Here is a 20,450-nt window from a genome sequence, read left to right as displayed (position 1 = left end):
TTTGATTTCTTTCTAAAAATCATAATCCTTTTTTTTAATCAAAGAGGCCCTTGAAATATCACCTTTTCAAATTTCAAGAATGTTAAGGAAAAAAAGAGGCAAACAGGTGTTTGAATAGAGGGTTTGTTTGAGGAATTGGCCCTTTCTCCGAGTTGTGCATATTTCTAATGCAATACGAACAAAGATAGATCCTTGCCTCAAGAAGACAAGAAGTACTCGTACAATTTAACCTGAGAGGACCCTGCAAATTAGAGGCCCTGGAGTCTGGAACTCTTTCATTTTCCCATGAGTTATATAGAAGTTTGAAGGATAGAAAAACAGGAGAGAGCCCTTGAATGGAGCAGGCTCCCGTGCCGTTTGGTCTACTGGTCCGTGGGTCCGGACCCACCTGACAGTGGCCAGCACGGCACTGGCCGTATGTCACCTTGAATCAGGTCTGGACCCACCTGACAGTACCTCCAAAAGTTTCAATAAAGCCCTTAGGTTAATTTTGATTTTCATAGTTATCCAGGGGTTCGTTTGCAAAGGACCTTCCCCATAAGTGCAGCCTTTCGTTTCCACTCTCTCGGTCTCTCCCTCTCCTTCGCGTGTGCCCCCAAAACCCTACCCTCCCTAGGCCTTCTTCTCCAGCGGCGGCGGCGGCGGAGACGCAGCATCGAAGATGATCATCCCGGTTCGCTGCTTCACCTGCGGCAAGGTAAACCCCCATCACCCCCGCCCTTCGTGCTTCTCTGGCGTCGGCGATTAGGATCCGCTCTCCGGATGCACCCCCTTGTATGGGGACACGCGCGCTGCGGCTCACGGCACACCGCGGGTATCGGCCACCTCTAGACTATGCTTTTGGGTCTCCGTGGTGGTTGATTTTTGAGATTTTTGCCATCTATCCTCCCCAAAACGTGCTCAGGATTTACCGTTAGTGTTTACTTGTATTGTGCAAATAAATTGTTCTAAACAGTTCTTGTTATTTTGTTTGCTTGTGCAGGTGATTGGAAACAAGTGGGACCACTACCTGGATCTTCTCCAGGCCGATTACACCGAGGGGTAATATTTTCGTGCATTTTGGTTCCTGTGTTGCAGTTTGCTATGGATATGAAATAGTTGGTTATCGTAGTTGTTTTGCCTTCAATCGTGTTGTGTTGTTTGAGAGAGGCCTGCATTTGCAACGTTGGCTTGTTGTATGTTCGATTTTGTTAGTTAGGACGAAACATATTCACTTAGTTCCAGCACATCATCGCTTCTACATCTTTATGCGAGGAAGTTGTGCACACAAGATCCATTGTACATGTGGACAATGGTAGTTGTGTGATCCATGTGATGATTGAATCGAACTAGTATTGAATTCAGCTTGTGGACGGTAGGGATGTGAGAGTGGTATGCTGAAAATGTCTTGATCCATAATGAATCTCAGGGGAGCTGAGTTATCTCTTCTAGCACTAGTGGCTGTGTCATGCAGTTTTTGATGCTATGCTTGGTCTCTGATCCTTTATTTGACTGCTATTTTTAACTGCTTTAACAGATTTTGTACTCCATATACTTGCACTGCATGTAGTAGTATTTAAGCATTTAACTGAACTGTTGGATGAGGGTTGCTATTTTCGCACCCTATTGCTATTCTGTGCTTTTTTTTGTGTATTTTCTTGGGGTACGAAATAGTTATGTACTTTGAATATACCAGTCTTCGCAAAATTATCTGCATCAGATTAGCTATATCTTTCTGTACTCTGCATGGCATCCGACAATGATATTGTGTTTCTATTAAATGGACACTAAAAAAATAACAGTGTTGAGTGTGACTGAGATTCTTGAGTTCTGAAACACTGGAGTCGATATCACGTAGTGCAGCACCCTGGACATCTGTATCTATGTTTTCCCCTGTACCAAAGACCTAGATACTGACTATTGAGGCTTTAACTTATGCACTTAGTCTATATGCATTCCAGTTGGCACATTTGTTTATTTACCTACACAGGTCCTTTATGGCTTATTTTGATGATTGTTACTGTCCCAAATCCTATTTAAAACTTGTATGTACAGATTTAATTGTATCCATCTTTTTTATGATGTTTAATGTTTTTAGGGATGCTCTGGACGCCCTGGGTTTGGTCCGCTACTGCTGTCGGCGTATGCTCATGACCCATGTTGACCTCATCGAGAAGTTGCTCAACTACAACAGTAAGTTGATACTGTTGTGCAACTTTTTAAGTTAGAATTTGCTTCATTTGCTATTCCTTTTGGGATTGACAGTTGTCCATTTTCAGCTCTGGAGAAGACTGAGGCAACCTAGATGAACCCAGCATACTCCAAATACATTGTTCCTTGGTACTTTTGGACACTTGTCTCAGTACTTAGGAGTGATATGATGTGAGGTCCTAATGTGAGGTCGGTTTGTTCATGAATCTCCAAGGATTTTCAGTCGACCATGTGTTTCTACTAAGTAATTCTCAGAACTATTAACCAGCATATGTACGCATTTCCCAGTTTCAAACTGATTGAGCTTATCATCGGTGTGTTTAATGCTAGATTTCTTTGATTGGATATCTGTGTGCATCTATTCAACTAGCAGGAAATAGAAATGATTTAAACACAGACGTTTACTCGTGCTGGATGTGCATTTCTTCTCCTGTGATGATATTAGCTTTGTTTTTATCTAAGCACTTGCATGCGAAGTGCCGAAGTTGCTCCGTGATTTCATTATGGGAGCTCTTAACTTGAATTATTGTCCATTCATCTACTTGTAAGAATGTTGACTTGTGAACTAATCATTCTGCAAGGGTGTCATTCCATTTCTTGTTGACCTAGGTGCGATGATGATGAACCATTGATGAATTGCATAATTGCACATGCTTCTCTTAGCAAATCCATGCTGTTTAGGCTACAGATGCTATATTTGTAAGGAGGTCGTGCCTGTTTATGCATGGTGCTGCCGCATGTGATGAAACATTCACAACATGTTCCTGGTAGCTGCAGAGTAGACTAATCATGCAATCTACCTCTTTTCGTTGACCTGTGATTTTTGGAACATAACTACAGTTTGAAATCTGAGACGAAGATTCTGAATTGTGATTCCTCGAAAAGAAAAAAAGATTCTGAATTGTTTATGCTTGAGTTTTTTAATACTCCCTCCGTCCCATCATATTAAGTGACTTTCTATTAGATGTATTTAGACGCTTTTTAGGCATAGGTACATCATATGCCTGTGTGTATATTTATGAAGGAGTAGCATATACTTGTGTGTATATTTATGTTTCAGAAACATGTGTTTGGTTTGCGCGAACTATGTTGGAGCATTTATTTTAGAATTCAGATTTTTCTTCCCATTCTTGACGGGGTTGTCTGGACAAATTTAAGGACTCGTGATTTTGGATCTGAGGACGTTGGGGACGGGGGATGCTAGCTAATTTGCCTCCAAATTCCAAATGTTGTTGGAACCAACACTAGAAGTAGAAAGAAATTATATTTTACACTTTACAGTCCATAGTTCTCTTTGAACCATGGAATGTGGAGTTATGGACTCCCAAGGTGAAACATCAAAACTTGTCAAGGGCATTGCAGGTTTGATTCTGCAACCTGGTTTCGATACACAAAATTGGACTAGTCAAAAGAATTGCTGATATCTACACAAAGATCCGGGAGTTCCCACCATGGATGGTGTCTCCGTCTTCAGTCAAGCTCGACGATCGGCTCCATCTCCCTTTCATGTACTCCTCCAAGGACATGTTGGCAGCGATGAAGTCACTGCTGATGGACATGGCATCATCATCGTCCTCGCCGGTGACGTCGAGCAGGGCGAGTTTGATGTATGACTGGATGTCGTTCTTCTCTGGCAAAGTGACTACACTGTAATCTTCTTCATCATCGTCGATGTCAACGGCGTTGTAATCTTTCTCACTGTCGGTGTCTGACACGCCGAGCTGTGACCTCGCCCACTTGATGGCGTCGCTGTCGCCGTCGATTAGCTTCAGCACCTGAACAAGTTCAGACGGCAGCATGTGAGGAAACTGAGCATAGCATCTGAAGAACAATATGATTAAGCAACAACTAATGGACAATTTCAGAGACGAGATCTTGTTACATTTGCGATGCTCGGCCGGCGCTGCGGCTCTCGCCTGATGCAAAGAGCGCCGGCGAGGGCCATCCTCTCGACCTCGCCGCTGCCGTCCGTCGGGAGGTTCGGGTCGACGAGCTCCGTCAGCTTCCCTCCTTGCACGATGGAATTGGCCTGAGCTCACAGATCAAGCTCAAATTCGTTAAAGAACCACTCACCAATGACTGTCCCTTGGAAAAGATGGTGTGTGTAGAAGAGATACTCACCCACATGACCAGGCTCTCCTGGCCCTTGGGCCCGCCGGAGCTCACCGGCTTCCTCCCGGAGACGAGCTCGAGGAGGACGACCCCGAAGGCATACACGTCGATCTTGTCGCTCACCTTGCCGTGCATGAAGTACTCGGGCGCCAAGTACCCGAACGTGCCGGCCATGTCGTCGCCGGTGATCTGCGCCGCCGCGTTCTCCGCCCACAGCGCAAGACCAAAGTCACAGAGCTTCGGTTCGCAATCTTCAGAGACGAGGATGTTGGAGGACTTGACGTCCCGGTGGATCACCCGACGCCGGTTACCGCCGCCATCACCGCCGCAGCCGCCATGGAGATAATCGAGGGCGCGCGCGACTCCGGCGGCCACCTTGAACCTCTCCGGCCAACCGAGCTCTGAACCTCCTGCTTTGCCGTGCAGTATGTCCTCCAGGCTGCCCCTGCGCATGTAGTCGTACACCAGCATGAGCTTGCCGTGGTCGACACAGAACCCGGCGAGTGCCATGGCGTTCCGGTGGTCGACGGCGCTGACGACGTCCATCTCCGCCGCGAACTCCTTCACCACCTCCGGAGAAGAAGAATTCAGGACCTTCACGGCCAGCTCCTTGCCGTCCTCGCACCTGCCGCTGTACACCCGGCTCGCGCCGCCTTTCCCGACGACACAATCTGCACAACACAAATGGATTCGTTCAGCGGATCATCATCATTATCAAATTCACCATCATCATTCAGCTCAATTCGATGTATGTATGTACCTGGTGAGAAGTCAGAGGTGATCTTTGCAAGATCGCTGTAACTGAACAAGGTGTACACTGACTTGTACTTCTCTCTGATCAAAGCCAGCTCCTCTGGAATCTCCTCCTCCGGTTCCTCCATTGCCGGAGACAGCTCTGCCGAATCACGTCTTCTCAGAAGATCGGAGCTTCTGCCTGAAGAACTGGCCGGCGACAGCCGCGAGCACCGGCTCGGGAGCCGCATGGCCCACTCGACGACGGACATCTCCGAGCACTCGGGCGAGCCAGCCATGATGTCCTTCTTCAGCAGCGGCCACCCGGCGGCCACCTCCGGCAGCTCCCGCCTGCGGCACCTCGCCGGAGTCGGTGGCGCCGCCGCCACCTTGGGCGAGACAGGGGCGCTGGCCGACGTGGACGTGCTCCGCCGCAAGGACGGCCGGCACTGGCCGATCGCCGAGTCGTCCTGCGCTTTGTCCCCGAGCTTCGCCGCCGCCGCGTCGAGCATCTTCCGGTAGATCCTTCGCGGCGTCTCCGCCACCAGAGAATAATCTTTCCGAGGGGAAGACACTGCAGAGGAATTTCAACATTTTGATCAAATTTGAATCCACCGGAAGAAGGAACGTGTTGTGTGTAGATCAGTAGATGTATAACTAAATTCAGAGGAAGGCGTCTTGCGCGTACTTGTGCAGCAGTGGGTGATATCCGTCTCGTCCTGCATTGCGTTGCCATGGTACACGACGGCGCCATCGCTGACGGCGAGAACCGAGCAGCTCCGCGGGACCCTCTTCGCGCAGTGCTTGGCGACGGCGGTGGCGGACACTCTGGATCACACTCACACAGGATGTTAGCATTGAGACCAAGGCAATGTGCCAATGTCACTCTGTAAAATTTGCGCAATGTGACATTCGTACCCGAGATGCCTGGAGTGCCTGGTGACCCCGAGGATGAGCTGCGAGGCGCCGTGGGAGACGGCCTCGTTCACGAGAGCCTTCTTGACGGACGATCCATGGCAGACCCTCAGCTCCAGGCCGATCTGATTGATTGGCCAAAGGAATCAGCTTCCATTTTTTTCGCGGGGCCAGAAATGCGGAGGATTCGAAGTGGAAATCAGGGAGTAAGCAAGCAACTGAATGAATACCTGCTTGTGACTGCAGAAGCCGTCGTAGGCGCCGAGGACGGAGGCGAGCGACTCGGCGGCTCCGGCCGTGTCCGGCGACCCGTCGGAGGCTGTGACGTGGAGCGCGACGACGCGGTCGCCGGGGGCGGCGGCCTCGGCGAGCGCCCAGGCGAGGAGCTCCCTCCCGGCCGCGTCCCTCCGCACCGCCACCACCAGCGTCCTCCCCTGCTGCCCCCACCCGCTCTTCGCCGGCACGCCCAGCTGCAGCGCCGCGCGCCGCGTCGGCGTCGTCCTCGGCGACATGAGATGCTTCATCCTCTGTTTTCTCTGCTTCCCCTGCTTCTGCTTCTCGAGTCTGGAGGCCCGTTTGCGCTGCTTGAGTTTGAGGAAGGTGGCGGGTGTTCGCGTTATATGCGAGCGATCGAGCCGCGAGCCGCGAAGGTCGCCGTGGCATTGAAGCTGGCTGCGCGCGGGGGCGGCAAATATACAATACGGAGTATGTTTTACTTTAAATTTTTTAAGCGGGAGCTGCGCTGCTTAACATGGAACTGGGAAGAAGACCGGGAGGGAGACTTTGTTGTGGGACGGTCGGCGGTTGCGTTGGCGTGGGCGTGCGGGCGCGTCCATCCACCCCACGCCAAGCCGCCGTGCGCAAGCGACTTGATTGTGCTTTTTTTTTTTACTACCGCTGCTACTGCTAATCTTATTTTGTTAAGCTAGTAACAGTCACGAACCATGTTCTTTACTAGCGCTGCTTTTAAATATAAGTTTGTCTGCCAAATTTTCTCAAGTTTCACCAAGTTTATTTTATAGTAAAATGTACAAATATCAATGGTTACTATGGAGGTATATATGACGACATATTTAATAAAACTGGATTACAAATGTATATAATGGTAGATTTTTCTATAAGTTTGATTTTGAACTTGAACATGTTTGACTTAGAAAAAAAAAGAACATCTCATTTTTGGAAATAAAAAGATTACTAAACGATTTTTTAGCTCTGAGTCATGTCGATGAGTAACCACATGGACTGAGCATCGAAAAACTTCTTACAAAACAATCCCCCGTTTCATATTAAGTGTTTCAATTTTGTCTAGATATGCATGTGCCTACACACAAGAACACATATAGGTGTGTTTAGACAAAGTTGCGACACTTAACATCAGAGGAAAAGAATATAATGTTAAGAAAAAAAATTATCAACATTTTTTTAGAAACAATTATCAACATATTCTTTCTTTTTTAGAACAACGATTTGGCTTTATTTATCAAAGAACGTACTACAACGGATCGAAAAAGCTAAACGACGGATAAAACGAAAGTTATATCAAAAATCTTTGAAGCTAACTTTTTTTAGCTGCCACAACCACATCTTGATATTTCTTTAAATCTCTAGTGACGAAACAGTAGAAGACCATACCTGCATAAGCTGGACTAACATTGTAGGTTTTACTGAACCGCATGCCACCCACCCCAGCCGGTGAGAACTTAATATCCTTGAACGCATGGTGGCCGGGGATACACCCGTCGCAAGACAAGTTGTCGAACCATTGAATCATCGCCGTACCGATGTGGAAGATTGCCCAAATCAGCCATGAGATCTCAAAACTCCATGGGATAGATCATGATAGCCACGCCAGAATGCAGATGGAGCTAGGAGACCATTAATCCACACGTCGCCGCCTCCACCGTCAGGACGCCACCGCTAAGGACACCGAAAACCTTATAAATAAGGTACTCAAACGATGCCAGATGTTGTTTCGTGGTTTCCCTCACCTCCTGATGCCCAATAGCCTATCGGAGGCGGGGGGAACCGACCAAAATGGAAACAGGATTTTTTTTTTCTCCTGCGTTTCACTCGTGGGAGAGAAGATATTTATCAACATATTCGAGAATTATTTTTCTTTGACATGGAGAATCAAAATAAGCTTCAGGCCATCAAAAGTACCCATGGCCCAGTTAGCCCATTAAGGCCTTAAACCTTAGAAAGAAAACCTTTTCTCTCCCGTCCCGTACTCCGCCACCACAAAACGACCACCACACTCTTCGCCGCCGCCGCCGCCGCCGTCCGACGATGTGGCGTTCGCGAGCTCGCACTCTTCTCCTCCACCACTCGTCCATCCCCAGCTTGCCGCCGCAACCAAATCCACTTCGAACCTTGATCCGAGCCCCAGCCCCACGCCTTCTGTCCCGTTTCCTCTCCTCCTCCGCGGAGGCCACCCGGGTTCCGGATGCCTCCCCGTCTTCATCCTCAGTCAGAGCCGTATCCACATCTGCTCCCGCTGGGGCACCGCCGGCGTTCACCGGCAACCTGAAGGTGAGTCACACGTTCCTCCCTTGTCGACAGCCCCAAAGGTCCACTTACCACATTTCGCCCCACTCTGAAGCCTAACGTGACCTAGCTTGACGGCGGCGCGGCGTGAATGCGGTGTCCGGGGGTGTCGAGTGCTTGTTCTCGTGCTCGTGCGAGTTCCCTCCGCAAACCCACGGTGGCGGGGGTCAAATTTGGGCTGTAAATGATTCCTGATTGGCCTGGTTAATTGCACATGCTACTCTGTTGGTTGAATATAGATTCAGATTTTTGGTACAGCCTACATTCATCTAGTGTCCGCTCTGTGAAGAACTAATATTACTAGTATTAGCTTTGTATCCTAGGTTGTGGAATAAATTATGATCTATCTTGCTGAAGGTAAAATGGGATTCTGACAACAATGGTTAGATTTACTCGTACTGAGCTGACTTTGATCAGCATACTGTGATTATTGTTCATGCAGTCGTTCCACTTCCACCACCTAGATAACATATGTAAATTGATGATGTAGGGGTGCAAAAGAAAAGTTGTTATTTCTGATTCTTTATTGCCATGGCATTAAAATTTTATATAAATGATGGATGATATGTCATCTGATCTTATTGGACCGATTGAAAGATGCTGCATCTCTTTGATTCTCCTGGAAAAGGAAAGAATTGTACAGTTGAAACATTCGGGTGACTACCAAGGACAAATCTTTTATAGATCTAGTTATAGCTTGGTTCTTAAAATTTGAAGTACATTAATGCAGTTTTAGAACCTGTGGTAGCAATATGTGAAGTACTGGTGCAGTGGCACTGACTGTCATTCCCTTTCTCAACTGTGCAGAAAGCACTTGCTGGTTTGAGAAGAATCAATTTGGAGGGGTTGCGTTGGCGTGTTTTTGATGCAAAGGGCCAGGTCAGGACTCTTCTGCTTGTTTCGATTGTGAGAGTTTACTCAGGAAAATGACCATGCACTTATTTGCTTTGCGTATGTATTAGGTGCTTGGACGGTTGGCATCCCAAATAGCTGTTGTGCTTCAGGGCAAGGACAAGCCAACGTATGCACCACATGTGGAAAACGGAGACATGTGCATTGTCCTTAATGCAAAGGATATCAGTGTTACAGGAAGAAAAATGACTGATAAAATTTACTACTGGCACACAGGGTTAGAAATTCTAGTTAATACTGTTGAATACCTTGTTTGGTATAGTTTCTAATTTTGTTCTGTTATGTGCCATTTTTCAACAGGTATATTGGCCACCTGAAGGAAAGAAGACTCAAGGACCAGATGGCAAAGGACCCAACAGAAGTGATTCGCAAAGCTGTCATGCGCATGCTTCCCCGCAATCGATTGCGTGATGTAAGTGAAACTTCATTTCTGTTTGTTTCTAAGACTGGTCATCCTTTTTTGTTGAAGATTTGTTACTAGCTTCATTGGCTGCCTGCACACTCTGTTTTTTAGCTTGCTGTATGCATATTTGGGTTGAAGCTTCTATGACCCTATTATAGATTGTGTACTTTTTATCCTGCACCAATGAGCTAGTGATAATGCTAATCTTATTATTATTATTCCCTGAGCCATGAGATTATATAAGCTAGCCGGGCGAGAGAAGTTTACTCATATGCACCATGCAACTTGAGTCTTGTTATGTCCATGCGATGCATTTCCATACCATAAGATCCATCCATCTTTTCATCTGCGTAGCTATAAGTAGTTGGTGTTCCATGCATAGTGAATTCCTGATGGGCCATGCTCTATCCTTGTTATGTGTTTTAGAAATTCGTTGTTTCGTACCGTCAGATAAATGAAGCCCTTCTCTCCTTGCCCCGTGTATACTTACGTGCAACCTGGCTTAAAAAGCATATATGATCCCGTTGTTTTCTTTTCAATACCATTTAACATCTACTAGGTCTGTGATGGTATTCTCATTTACATCTACTGCTCTGATTCTCCAGGATAGAGATCGCAAGCTGAGGATATTTTCTGAAGGCGAGCATCCATTCCACGACCGGCCTCTGGAACCTTTCGTCATGCCACCACGCCAAGTACGCGAGATGCGTCCCCGGGCAAGGCGCGCGCTGATAAGGGCGCAGAAGAAAGAACAGGACAGAGAAGCAAAGGCACAAATGAAAGCTGAGGGGGAAGCTAAGAATGCCAAAGCTGAGGTCACTGCATAGCCACAAACTAAAGATTTGTGTGGACTTTGTTACTGCGAATCCACCTGATGCATTTTCTGAACTGTCTGTGTATCTTTTATTTCTTTGACGTGTAGCCTGTCGAGCTGAGTAGGCGGAAGACCTACTTTCCAAATTGCCGAGAGGCTTGTTGAGTTCAATAGGCGCTAGATGCTGGGGGGCGCCAACAGCGCGCCTCTTTCCAAATTAACAACTTGGCATGATTTGGTGATGCTTTAATGTACAAGCACATAAAACGGAACTATTCTTCATATCTCGAGATGCAAACGATTAGGATCACCGTAATGTGAAAATATCAATTACAATGACTGGATTGATAAGATTTGTGGGCATATATTCTCCTGACTGTACGACGTATTTCCTTTTAAAATTTATCAAAACATGGAATCATGAGTTGAATTTTTTACGGCGTTAAAACTGGACAGACTAGGTGATGTCTCGGGTATCCACCTTCCTAACATTAAGATTACCGAGGCTTTCTAACCAAACCGCACAGTCTAAAACAGTATAACTAGAAACCCCAAAACTCATTTAGGTAGTACTAGCTGATCTAAGCAGTAAACCCACGCATTTCGATCCAATCGTTCATGTAGTATTAGCCAGAGCTACAAACCTATCAACCAAGCAATGTTCGAAATATCTTCAAAGCAATTAGAATGCACATTTTCCATTATTAACAAATATTCACCCTAACAAATAAATCTCTTAACTAGTGTACTTTTAATCTTACGTTCCAAGCCTCTAGGTACAGTAATTTTGACGGTCACGACAATCCTCATCAATTCAAATTGCTACTACTATGATCATTGGACAATTCATCTCGCTAATAATTCCCTGTGTAGTAGTAGTATTAGCGAACGCTGGAATGGGCGGAAAAAAAATTATCCATGCAATCACACCATGACGGTGTGCAGGGACCTGGGATACAAGCAGATGACACCCAGCCTTTGCATGGATGATACGTCTGCTTGCCACAAGTCATATATCTAATCCGCTGATAGGTTTGTTTGAAAGAATAGCTAACCTCGTATGCCACGAGGTGATATTTGCACGCGGAAGCCACAATATAAATTACGAGAAACTTACTTGGCTGAGCCGTGTGGTACTAAAAACTTCGTATCAAACGTCCAAACTCAGGCTCAGCAGGCAGCGTTATTCCGAAGCTCTATACGGGCCAGGCTGGGCTTCAGCCCAATAGAGCTCTGGCGACCAGGACGATTCTGTCCTTGCTTTGCTTGAGGGCGCGAGAGGGGGTCGAGAATTCTCCAGACAGCGGAGGTGGCACAAAGACATGGAGTAAATACCTAGACTATGATTTTTTTTTTGACCAGTACCTAGGCTATGATTAAATGATGTTTCTTTACTCCTTGTTGTTCGGAATATCCTCAAAACAATTAGAATGCACATTTTCCATTGTTAACAAATATTCAGCCCTGACAAATAAATCTCTTAATAGTGTAATTTTAAATTTTACATTCCAAGGCTCTATGATGGTGTTAAATCCTGTCGTTGTATCATTAATGTTGACTGTCACGACAACAGACACCATCATGATGAAGCGAGATCTAACCGAGGATTCTTGTGGCACCCGAGGTGCACCGTGGAGATTAAATCGTACTCACTGAAAGTTTTCAATACGTTATGACACCCTGAATTGATCCCAAATCAATCTCATCAATTCAAATTGCTACTACTATGATCATTGGAGAGCCAACGCTGGAATTGCCGGGGGAAAAAAAATTATCTATGCAATCACACCATGTCGGTGTGCAGGGACATGAGACTCACAAGCAGATAAACCCCAGATTTTGCATGCCTAGGAGGCAACTGGGTTATATGTGCGGTTGCTAAGCCTCAAGTCATCTATCTTAATTCAGGATATGTTTGTTTGAAAGAGTAGCTAACCTCGTATGCCGCGAGGTGAGATTTGCGCGCGGAAGCCAAAATATAAAGTACTCAGAACTTACTTGGCTAAGCCGTGTGGTACTATTCTCGAAACAAACATCCAAACTCAGGCTCAGGCAGCTTTATTCCGAAGCTCTGTCGGCTCTGGGCTTCAGCCCAACAGAGCTCCGCCAAGAGCAGGCCCATAAGGTAGCATGTCTAGACTCCTTCCCCGGACGATCCTGCCCTTGCTTGAGGGGGCGCTCCAGTCCAGAGAGCGCGAGAGGGGATCGAGAATTCTCGAGACAGCGAACACAGGTACTACCTCGGCAGAGGAGAGCCGTCGGATGCGAGGCCGATGAACGGCAGCGCGCGCGTCCATAAAACGGAAGGCGGAGAGAGATAAGGTTTGGGCCAGCCCAGCTACAGCCTCTCCCTCGCTCGCTCGCTCGCTCCCCGCCGCACCAACCAACCTCGCCGGCGTCGCCTACCCCGGCCGCCCCCATGCTCCACCCAGTGCACCGCCTCCCCACCGCCCCTACCCGCGGGGACGTCTCCCCCACCGCGCCCCCCACCTTTCGTCTCCGGCGGCAGCATGCCCGGGTGGCCGTGGCCAGGACGGCGACGCCCACGACGCCCGTGGTCTGCTGCTCCGGGTTCGCGGGCTCGCTGCCTGTAGCGAATCAGGGGGCCGAGTTCGAACCCCGATCCGGATCGATCTATCGGGGCCGGGGTTCGACGGTGGTGGCCCGGGCGAATCCGGTCACGGCGGATCCGAGATTCCTGGCATCGAAGAATGGGTATGTGCGCTGCGCGCTTCTAATTATATGGGCTCGTATTGCTCTTCAAAAATTACGTCATTGAATCTATGGTCCATGTGAAACATTGCTCATGAAATGGTAGTTTGTGCTGTAATCTCCACAATTGTTGCCTTCAACCCATTTATCAATGACTCCTAGTAGCCCAGATCGATGTTAGTGACCTGGATAACAATATTGGGCGTGCTAGGAATGTTTAGTGCTACACGTGTTTTGCTCGTAAAACTGGAGTGGCTTTACTATCTCTGTTGTTCGTGCAGCTACAGAGGCAGAGGTAAACACGTAGCATCACCCAGTGCTAGCTTAAACCATGCACCGTCGCCATGGTTCCGCAATCGGAGGGGTTCTCGGTTTGTGGTTCGAGCAGAAGCTGTGAGTTATCTCCACCCTTTCTATGTTGCCTATGTTACTGCTTGAGAGTGCCTCATATCCTGATGGGTTTTAAAACCTTAATTGGCAGGATTTCTATTCCGTACTTGGTGTGTCGAGGAATTCTAGTAAATCTGAAATCAAGAGTGGTGAGTGTCCTTTATTTATTATCATTTCATGCTCTAAATTGATAGACTTGATTTTTTTAGTTCTTACATATTAGTCTATGTAGTTTGTGACCATGTTTGCGTTCAGGCCAGTTTAAACCTTGTTGTATTATCATTCACCGTACAACTTGGTGATTATTAGCTAGGGTAGATTATCAGACATTCAGACTTATCCAACTTCAGTTTCCAACTTCCAGTTTCAATACTGTTTTATTCATATAGGTCAAGTGTGAAATAAAATCAGTACTGCGTTAAGTTTTGTTATCAGTGGTAAACAAATAGCCCAGAGTCCCAGACCATTAGGATGTAATTGAATCATTAGCATCTGGTAGCCCAACTGATCTGTAGGGGTGTTTTATTGAACTGGAAAGAATACTGCATCTACTTTAAAATGAAGCTAAATTGTTGCAGTTTCAACTTTCACCTACTTTGAAGGCTATAAAAACAAGCCCTTTACTCCATTTGGAGGCATGAGTCAATGATGCTCTTGATACACTTTCATTCACTCATTGCTGATGCTCTCTGTCTTTTAGTATTTCTTTTATATGAAACCTGAGGTTGGTACTCAGTACTGGCGGCACATATTGTATTGTTGTTTTCGTTGTCGGTTCTAATAATATTTTCTGTTCCAGCCTATCGGAAGCTTGCTAGGAGCTATCATCCTGATGTGAACAAGTAAGCTGGCTAATCATTAGTGTGCTGCTTTTCAGCTACTTATAACCCTTTAGAAAATTTATTATTTTTCTTATGGTTCTCTTAGCTTATCCTTGTAGATTTCTCTTGATTCTTATTTGTTTGTGCATTAGCCTTATTTTCTTCTAGCTGATCAAAGAACAGAAGAGTTAATCTTATGTTTCCATTTTTTGTTCTGTTTTAGAGAACCTGGTGCGGAACAAAAGTTCAAGGATATCAGCAATGCTTATGAGGTTAGGCCGATTGGTCGTACTGAAACCCTAAAGTTCCATCCATTCTATGTTTTCCGTTCTAGAAGTACACATTTGTTCGAGCTAACATATGATTTATGTTGCAGGTTTTGTCTGATGATGAGAAGCGAGCAATCTATGATAAATATGGAGAAGCTGGTCTGAAGGGTTCTGGCATGGGAACAGGAGTAAGTGTTGTCAGATAGTTATCCAATTCAATAGTTTGACCAACATCACCTTTTTTGTGGTTTTGAACCTACAATCTTATGAACATTTTGGCATTGCAGGATTACTCAAACCCATTTGATCTCTTTGAGTCACTATTCGAAGGGTTTGGTGGAATGGGTGGAATGGGCGGGGGCCGTGCCGCTCGTAATAGGCCAATGCAGGGTGATGATGAGAGCTACAATTTGGTACTCAATTTCAAAGAAGCGGTATTTGGTGTAGAGAAAGAAATTGAGATAACAAGACTGGAAGGCTGTAATACTTGTGATGGAAGTGGAGCCAAGCCTGGAACAAAGCCTACCACATGCAAAACTTGTGGGGGTCAGGGCCAGGTGGTCTCCTCCACAAGAACACCGCTTGGAATATTCCAGCAGGTGTCCACCTGCAATACTTGCGGTGGCAGTGGTGAATCCTCCACCCCGTGCAAAACCTGTGGGGGCGATGGCCGAGTGCGCAAGACAAAGAGGATTAGTCTGAAAGTCCCTGCAGGAGTGGATTCTGGAAGCAGGTTGAGGGTCCGTTCTGAGGGGAATGCTGGTCGGAGAGGAGGCCCGCCTGGAGATCTTTATGTCTTCATTGATGTTCTCTCTGATTCTGTTCTGAAGAGAGATGGGACAAACATTCTCTACACATGCAAAGTGTCTTACATTGATGCAATTCTTGGGACAACTGTCAAGGTCCCGACTGTCGATGGGGTAGTTGACCTGAAGATCCCCTCAGGAACCCAGCCAGGCACAACTCTGGTAATGTCAAAGAAGGGTGTTCCACTGCTCGGGAAGTCAAATGCTCGCGGAGACCAGCTGGTGCGTGTCCAGGTTGAGATTCCAAAGCGTCTAAGCAGCGACGAGAGGAAGCTGATCGAAGAGCTTGCCAACCTCAACAAGGCTGAACCAGCAAACAGCAGAAGATAGTTACTGCGCAAGGCTTGGTTGGTTCCATGCCTGTGCGATAGGCGATTTTGATGCAAATTGCAGCGACAAAGTGACAAATTGAAGTTGTAATTGTAGGAAGCCTGCTCATTCTGCATGCAGTGCCTGCCCTGGAGGGAAACTGCGAGAGGCATATGTTTGTATCTTCATTTTAAGGTATAGAAAAGGTAGGTCACCACAAATCACCGAGCGGATGGTGAACTTTTTGCAATAGCCTGTCGCCTATTTTTGACAATACGATTCTTGTATCTTTGAAAGCCGTAGGACAATTATTTACTAGGCAGAAGTTCTTAATATTTCTTGCAGAAGTGCTGCACGATTACGTTTATGTTGTAAGCACTCGGTAATCTGTAACGCCAAAATGTGGCATATTTCGGTGTTCCTTTGGAGCATTGGTGTTCCTTACGTATGTTAGCATCTGCCTGTCCTGTTCGACAAATGCACGCAAGCTAGCTGATGATTTCAAGCTGAACGTGTTTCTTGCCTGCGCATTTTTATCGGAGATATGGTCGTAATCTCCTGGCATTTTGGAGCTGAATTCTGGTTTTCATCCAATGAGAGCACTCCTGCCAATCTCCCAGTCAAGAGTTCATGCGCGTCGGCATGAAAACAAAAACAGAAAGGATGGTGTATATAAGTACGGGCCGTAATTTGTGTTGGATGGGCCGGTCCACTCATCAGGCTGGCCCAGGTCGAAGTTTGTTAGAAAACCTTCACCAATCTCAAAGCTTTCGCTATAAACCTCCCCCATCTCCCAGCTTCGCCACCCCAAACCGCACCCCTCTCGCTCCTAGGGTTTCTTTCCGCCGCCGCCATCCAAAATGGCTGCCGTCGAGGTTCCGACGAACGATGTCAAGCTCTTCAACCGCTGGTCCTTCGATGGCGTCGAGGTATATCTTCATGGATGCGACTTTGAGCCGTCTCTCTGTGTCCGCTTTGGCGGCTAGTTGGTTTGCTAGATCTGATGGTTAGGCCGTAGTTGTTGTGATGATTTGATGATTTATTGCTTCAGTTTGTTGGTATATTTCCAATATCTGTATGGAGTTCCAGGCAGCTGTGATTTGGATCAATAGTTCATCTGTCCACTGGCCCCGTTAATCGTTAGTTTTGTGTTCAAATCTGCATGGGCATATTGTATGGTCAAGAGCTTGTAGGAGTTCGTTGGTTGATGCCACATTTCTTGGTTGGTTATTTGGGCGATTTAAGATTGTAGAAGTATGATTCTTAGGAACGTAGTTTATAAATTTAAATCGTAGGCTTCAGAGTTCTTACGCCAGCGAGAATGGCTCAAATTATTCCTCTTGTGTGAAGAGTGTAGCTATTTATTTTATTTGTTCTATTTGGAAGATCTCAGCATTTTTCGTATAAATTATTAGTGCTACTGCACAAATTTCAAATTATCGTTGAATATCCAGGTCTACTTTAAGGCAATGATTGCTAAATTCTGTTGTTATATTTATTTGAAAGTTCTGTATCATGGATTCTTCCTTTGGAATTGCGGTAAATTTTGTTGTTATTACCATCTCATGGATTTTTCTTTTTTCTTTGCGCAGGTCCAGGACATTTCACTCAATGATTACATTGGAGTCAATCCTGATAAGCATGCCACATACCTTCCTCACACTGCCGGAAGGTATTCAGCCAAGAGGTTCCGCAAGGCTCAGTGCCCAATCATTGAGAGGCTGACCAACTCTCTGATGATGCACGGACGCAACAATGGCAAGAAGCTTATGGCTGTCCGCATCATCCAACACACCATGGAGATTATTCATCTCTTGACTGATGCAAACCCTATCCAAGTTATTGTTGATGCCATCATAAACAGGTAGGCCTGGACCACTGATTTCTTTTCAATGCCATATGTTTCTGATTCTTCAGATCAAAGGTTCTGTGCATTTCATATGGTTTATGGACTATTTGATCCTCTCCATTATGATAAACTATTATGATCATCCGCCTCTATATTTGTAAATTATCTTTCAAGATTAGTTAGTTCGTTAGAACTTTTGAAGATATAATGAGTGTCCAAGTGGAATACCATGTTACTGAATGGCAAATTACATCTTCCGAAATCTAATGTTGAAGACTCGCTTGTGGTCTTACAATAAGCCTGTGGTACTGTACTCATATTTAAATGAATCATGTCAGTATTTTTTATTAGGATATACGATCTTATCTCTAACTTTGATTACAGCAGACAAGGAGTTTGTTTTTAACTCTATTTTTGTATGTTACAATGGTTTAGTTTTGTCTGTTAATCCTGCATCTGTGTTGGTGTTTCCTGGATTGTTGCTTGAATCATTTCACCGATTGGTCTTCACTCTAATTTGCATTCAGTGGACCAAGAGAAGATGCAACTCGGATTGGATCTGCTGGTGTTGTTAGAAGGCAGGCTGTTGATATTTCTCCTCTGAGGCGTGTCAACCAGGCAATCTACCTTCTTACCACTGGTGCTAGAGAGAGTGCATTCAGGAATGTCAAGACCATTGCCGAATGCCTTGCTGATGAGCTTATCAATGCAGCTAAAGGTTCTTCCAACAGGTATTATACTGTTTCATCTATATTTATGCTGGTTGGTATTCTTTTTTACTGGGAAACAAGTTAAGATGGCAAATGATCAATGCTTTTGCTATGTTTATTATCCGTACGCACAGTTGAATCTTATGTCCTGTTTTGTTGGAGGTACAAAACACATATTGTTTTAAATGGTAAATGCAATTTGAAATTACTCTGAATGTCTGGTCTTTGACCACTGCAGTTTAAGATATCTATTGACAACCGTTCTGCCTATCTTGGTACAACTCAGTTGGGTGGGTGTGGCCCATTAAAATCAGCCTCGACTTTGTTGTACTGTTGACTATACGGCTGATTTAGCGTTGCTACATGAGCTGCCTTATACTTAGTTATATAGGGAATCTAGACCAGTGCTACATATATGCGAGAGGTGACCTGCTCACAGGTCACCACTCCAGCTTCATCGTGGGCTTGTGGCTGGATCAGTAACAACTTCACCATGTTTTGTGCAAGGAGACAATTGCTTTCCTTGGATGATGACATTGTGTTATGCAGTTCATGTTATAGAAAAGTGGCTTCTAAATTTCTTCAGTAGTAACATGATCCCCTTGATTGTCTCCTGTTCTTTTTTTTTGCGAACTCTAATAATTTCCTATTCATTGCTGTGTGCAGCTACGCAATCAAGAAGAAGGATGAGATTGAGCGTGTCGCGAAGGCCAACCGTTAAGCATGCCTTTTCAAGAGAACAAGGGGGAGCTGGTGATAAACTTTGGTTACTTCTGTCTGTCTATCTAGTTTATTGAGAACTTAGCCCTGCCTGAGAAGATGTAAGCTCGTGCTGAGGTTTACTGAACTAAGATTTTGAGTTTAAGTTTGGCTTTATGCAAACATTTGTTGTTTTGATAACAAGCTATTACACTATGTGTTAACTATGTGGTAGTATCAGCATGTTGAATCTGTCCTCCAAACTGTTAAATCATGTTCAGCCAAGTGTTCCAGCATCTCAGTCTTCAGTACGTTTTCGATGCAGTTCCATGCAAACCGTGTTTACAATAGCTCGATCGTGTAGATCAGGCCCTAAACGTCAATTTTCATAAAGTACTGTTTTCTCTTATCTTTCTTTGTACGGAGTATTAAGATATCATCAACCCATAATCTGGTAATGCTACCTTTAATTTCCTGCACTGACCCTTATACGCTCCTGTACGTATTTACCTCCTATACGATCCTATATGTACGTACGGTCATCATGTAGAGAAAAGCTCCTATACGTAATCCAGTTTCACGTATCCGGTATCGAGGATGGAATTTAAGCACTTCCGACGTTAGGGCAAACTGTGAGTAGGTTCTCAGGGGCACTAGAAGCCGTGATCAAACTAGAAAAAAGCGCATGCCTAATAATGGCACGGGAAAAGGATTGAGCTTGGGCCTTGGAGTAGGTTTTGCAATTCAGCGAAAGAAAAGCAGAGGCAATGGAGATATTCTGGGCTTCTGACCAAGGCCCGGCTCCTCAGTTTCAAAAGGTTTTCTACTTGTCTTATCTTCTTCACCCGTCCTGTGTGGCTGTGTCTCCGTCTTCTCACATAATCGGAACAGTTAGCTATCGTTTAATACTCCCTAAGACGGAGGGAGTATTTCTTTTCAAAGAAAGGAAGTTAGTTACAATCGGCAAAATCAAGGACTTTGCAAGTTTTTCATCAAAAATGAATCTGCTAACGAGGGTTACAAATTTGGTCAAGAGGAAGAGACTTATAATATTGTGGCTGCTCATATTTATTTTGGCCGATTAATCTTCCAATATGCTAGTTTCAACGACTCTCCTTCTTTACACTTTTTCTTGGCTGCTTGGCCTGCAGTAGGAATCTGGTTCACTGATTTAGGTATTAGTACTATGGGACCATTCGGTATAGATTTTTCTTCTAGAGCCGCCGGGTAGACTGTGGCTTCCTCCTTTCGGTTGGACAATTA

At 45.5% G+C, this 20,450-nt stretch overlaps 5 protein-coding genes across 5 annotated transcripts; 4 read left to right on the top strand and 1 right to left on the bottom strand.

Annotated features, from left to right (window-relative positions):
* The first annotated feature begins 499 nt into the window (after window positions 1-499).
* On the top strand, window positions 500-2,586 carry LOC100822387 (DNA-directed RNA polymerases I, II, and III subunit RPABC5). Its single transcript, XM_003578783.4, has 4 exons — window positions 500-697; window positions 983-1,041; window positions 2,078-2,172; window positions 2,259-2,586. Exons 1-4 carry the CDS (start codon window positions 662-664, stop codon window positions 2,282-2,284), a joined length of 216 nt encoding a protein of 71 aa, XP_003578831.1. The 5' UTR covers window positions 500-661; the 3' UTR covers window positions 2,285-2,586.
* On the bottom strand, window positions 2,376-6,667 carry LOC100842170 (probable receptor-like serine/threonine-protein kinase At5g57670). The gene is made up of 7 exons (XM_003576952.3): window positions 6,180-6,667; window positions 5,953-6,074; window positions 5,723-5,862; window positions 5,063-5,608; window positions 4,312-4,973; window positions 4,073-4,219; window positions 2,376-3,965 (listed from the first exon to the last, which is right to left on the bottom strand). The coding sequence occupies exons 1-7, from the start codon at window positions 6,471-6,473 to the stop codon at window positions 3,615-3,617; spliced, it is 2,262 nt and encodes a 753-aa protein (XP_003577000.1). The 5' UTR covers window positions 6,474-6,667; the 3' UTR covers window positions 2,376-3,614.
* A 1,484-nt stretch (window positions 6,668-8,151) lies between these two features.
* On the top strand, window positions 8,152-10,973 carry LOC100822076 (50S ribosomal protein L13). Its single transcript, XM_003578782.4, has 5 exons — window positions 8,152-8,478; window positions 9,301-9,372; window positions 9,456-9,622; window positions 9,706-9,817; window positions 10,414-10,973. The coding sequence occupies exons 1-5, from the start codon at window positions 8,236-8,238 to the stop codon at window positions 10,633-10,635; spliced, it is 816 nt and encodes a 271-aa protein (XP_003578830.1). The 5' UTR covers window positions 8,152-8,235; the 3' UTR covers window positions 10,636-10,973.
* Window positions 10,974-12,951: 1,978 nt separating this feature from the next.
* Window positions 12,952-16,377, top strand: LOC100821453 (chaperone protein dnaJ A7A, chloroplastic). The gene is made up of 7 exons (XM_003578780.4): window positions 12,952-13,337; window positions 13,616-13,727; window positions 13,816-13,873; window positions 14,524-14,566; window positions 14,769-14,817; window positions 14,922-15,002; window positions 15,102-16,377. Exons 1-7 carry the CDS (start codon window positions 13,042-13,044, stop codon window positions 15,948-15,950), a joined length of 1,488 nt encoding a protein of 495 aa, XP_003578828.1. The 5' UTR covers window positions 12,952-13,041; the 3' UTR covers window positions 15,951-16,377.
* Window positions 16,378-16,701: 324 nt separating this feature from the next.
* LOC100821763 (40S ribosomal protein S5) lies at window positions 16,702-19,483 on the top strand. The gene is made up of 4 exons (XM_003578781.4): window positions 16,702-16,858; window positions 17,522-17,793; window positions 18,306-18,509; window positions 19,155-19,483. Exons 1-4 carry the CDS (start codon window positions 16,790-16,792, stop codon window positions 19,207-19,209), a joined length of 600 nt encoding a protein of 199 aa, XP_003578829.1. The 5' UTR covers window positions 16,702-16,789; the 3' UTR covers window positions 19,210-19,483.
* Window positions 19,484-20,450: the final 967 nt, after the last annotated feature.

This window comes from Brachypodium distachyon, chromosome 4 (assembly GCF_000005505.3).
Source record: "Brachypodium distachyon strain Bd21 chromosome 4, Brachypodium_distachyon_v3.0, whole genome shotgun sequence".
Lineage (NCBI taxonomy): Eukaryota > Viridiplantae > Streptophyta > Magnoliopsida > Poales > Poaceae > Brachypodium > Brachypodium distachyon.
The sequence above is the reverse complement of the archived record's forward strand: the minus strand, read 5'-3'. Positions and strand labels throughout refer to the sequence as shown.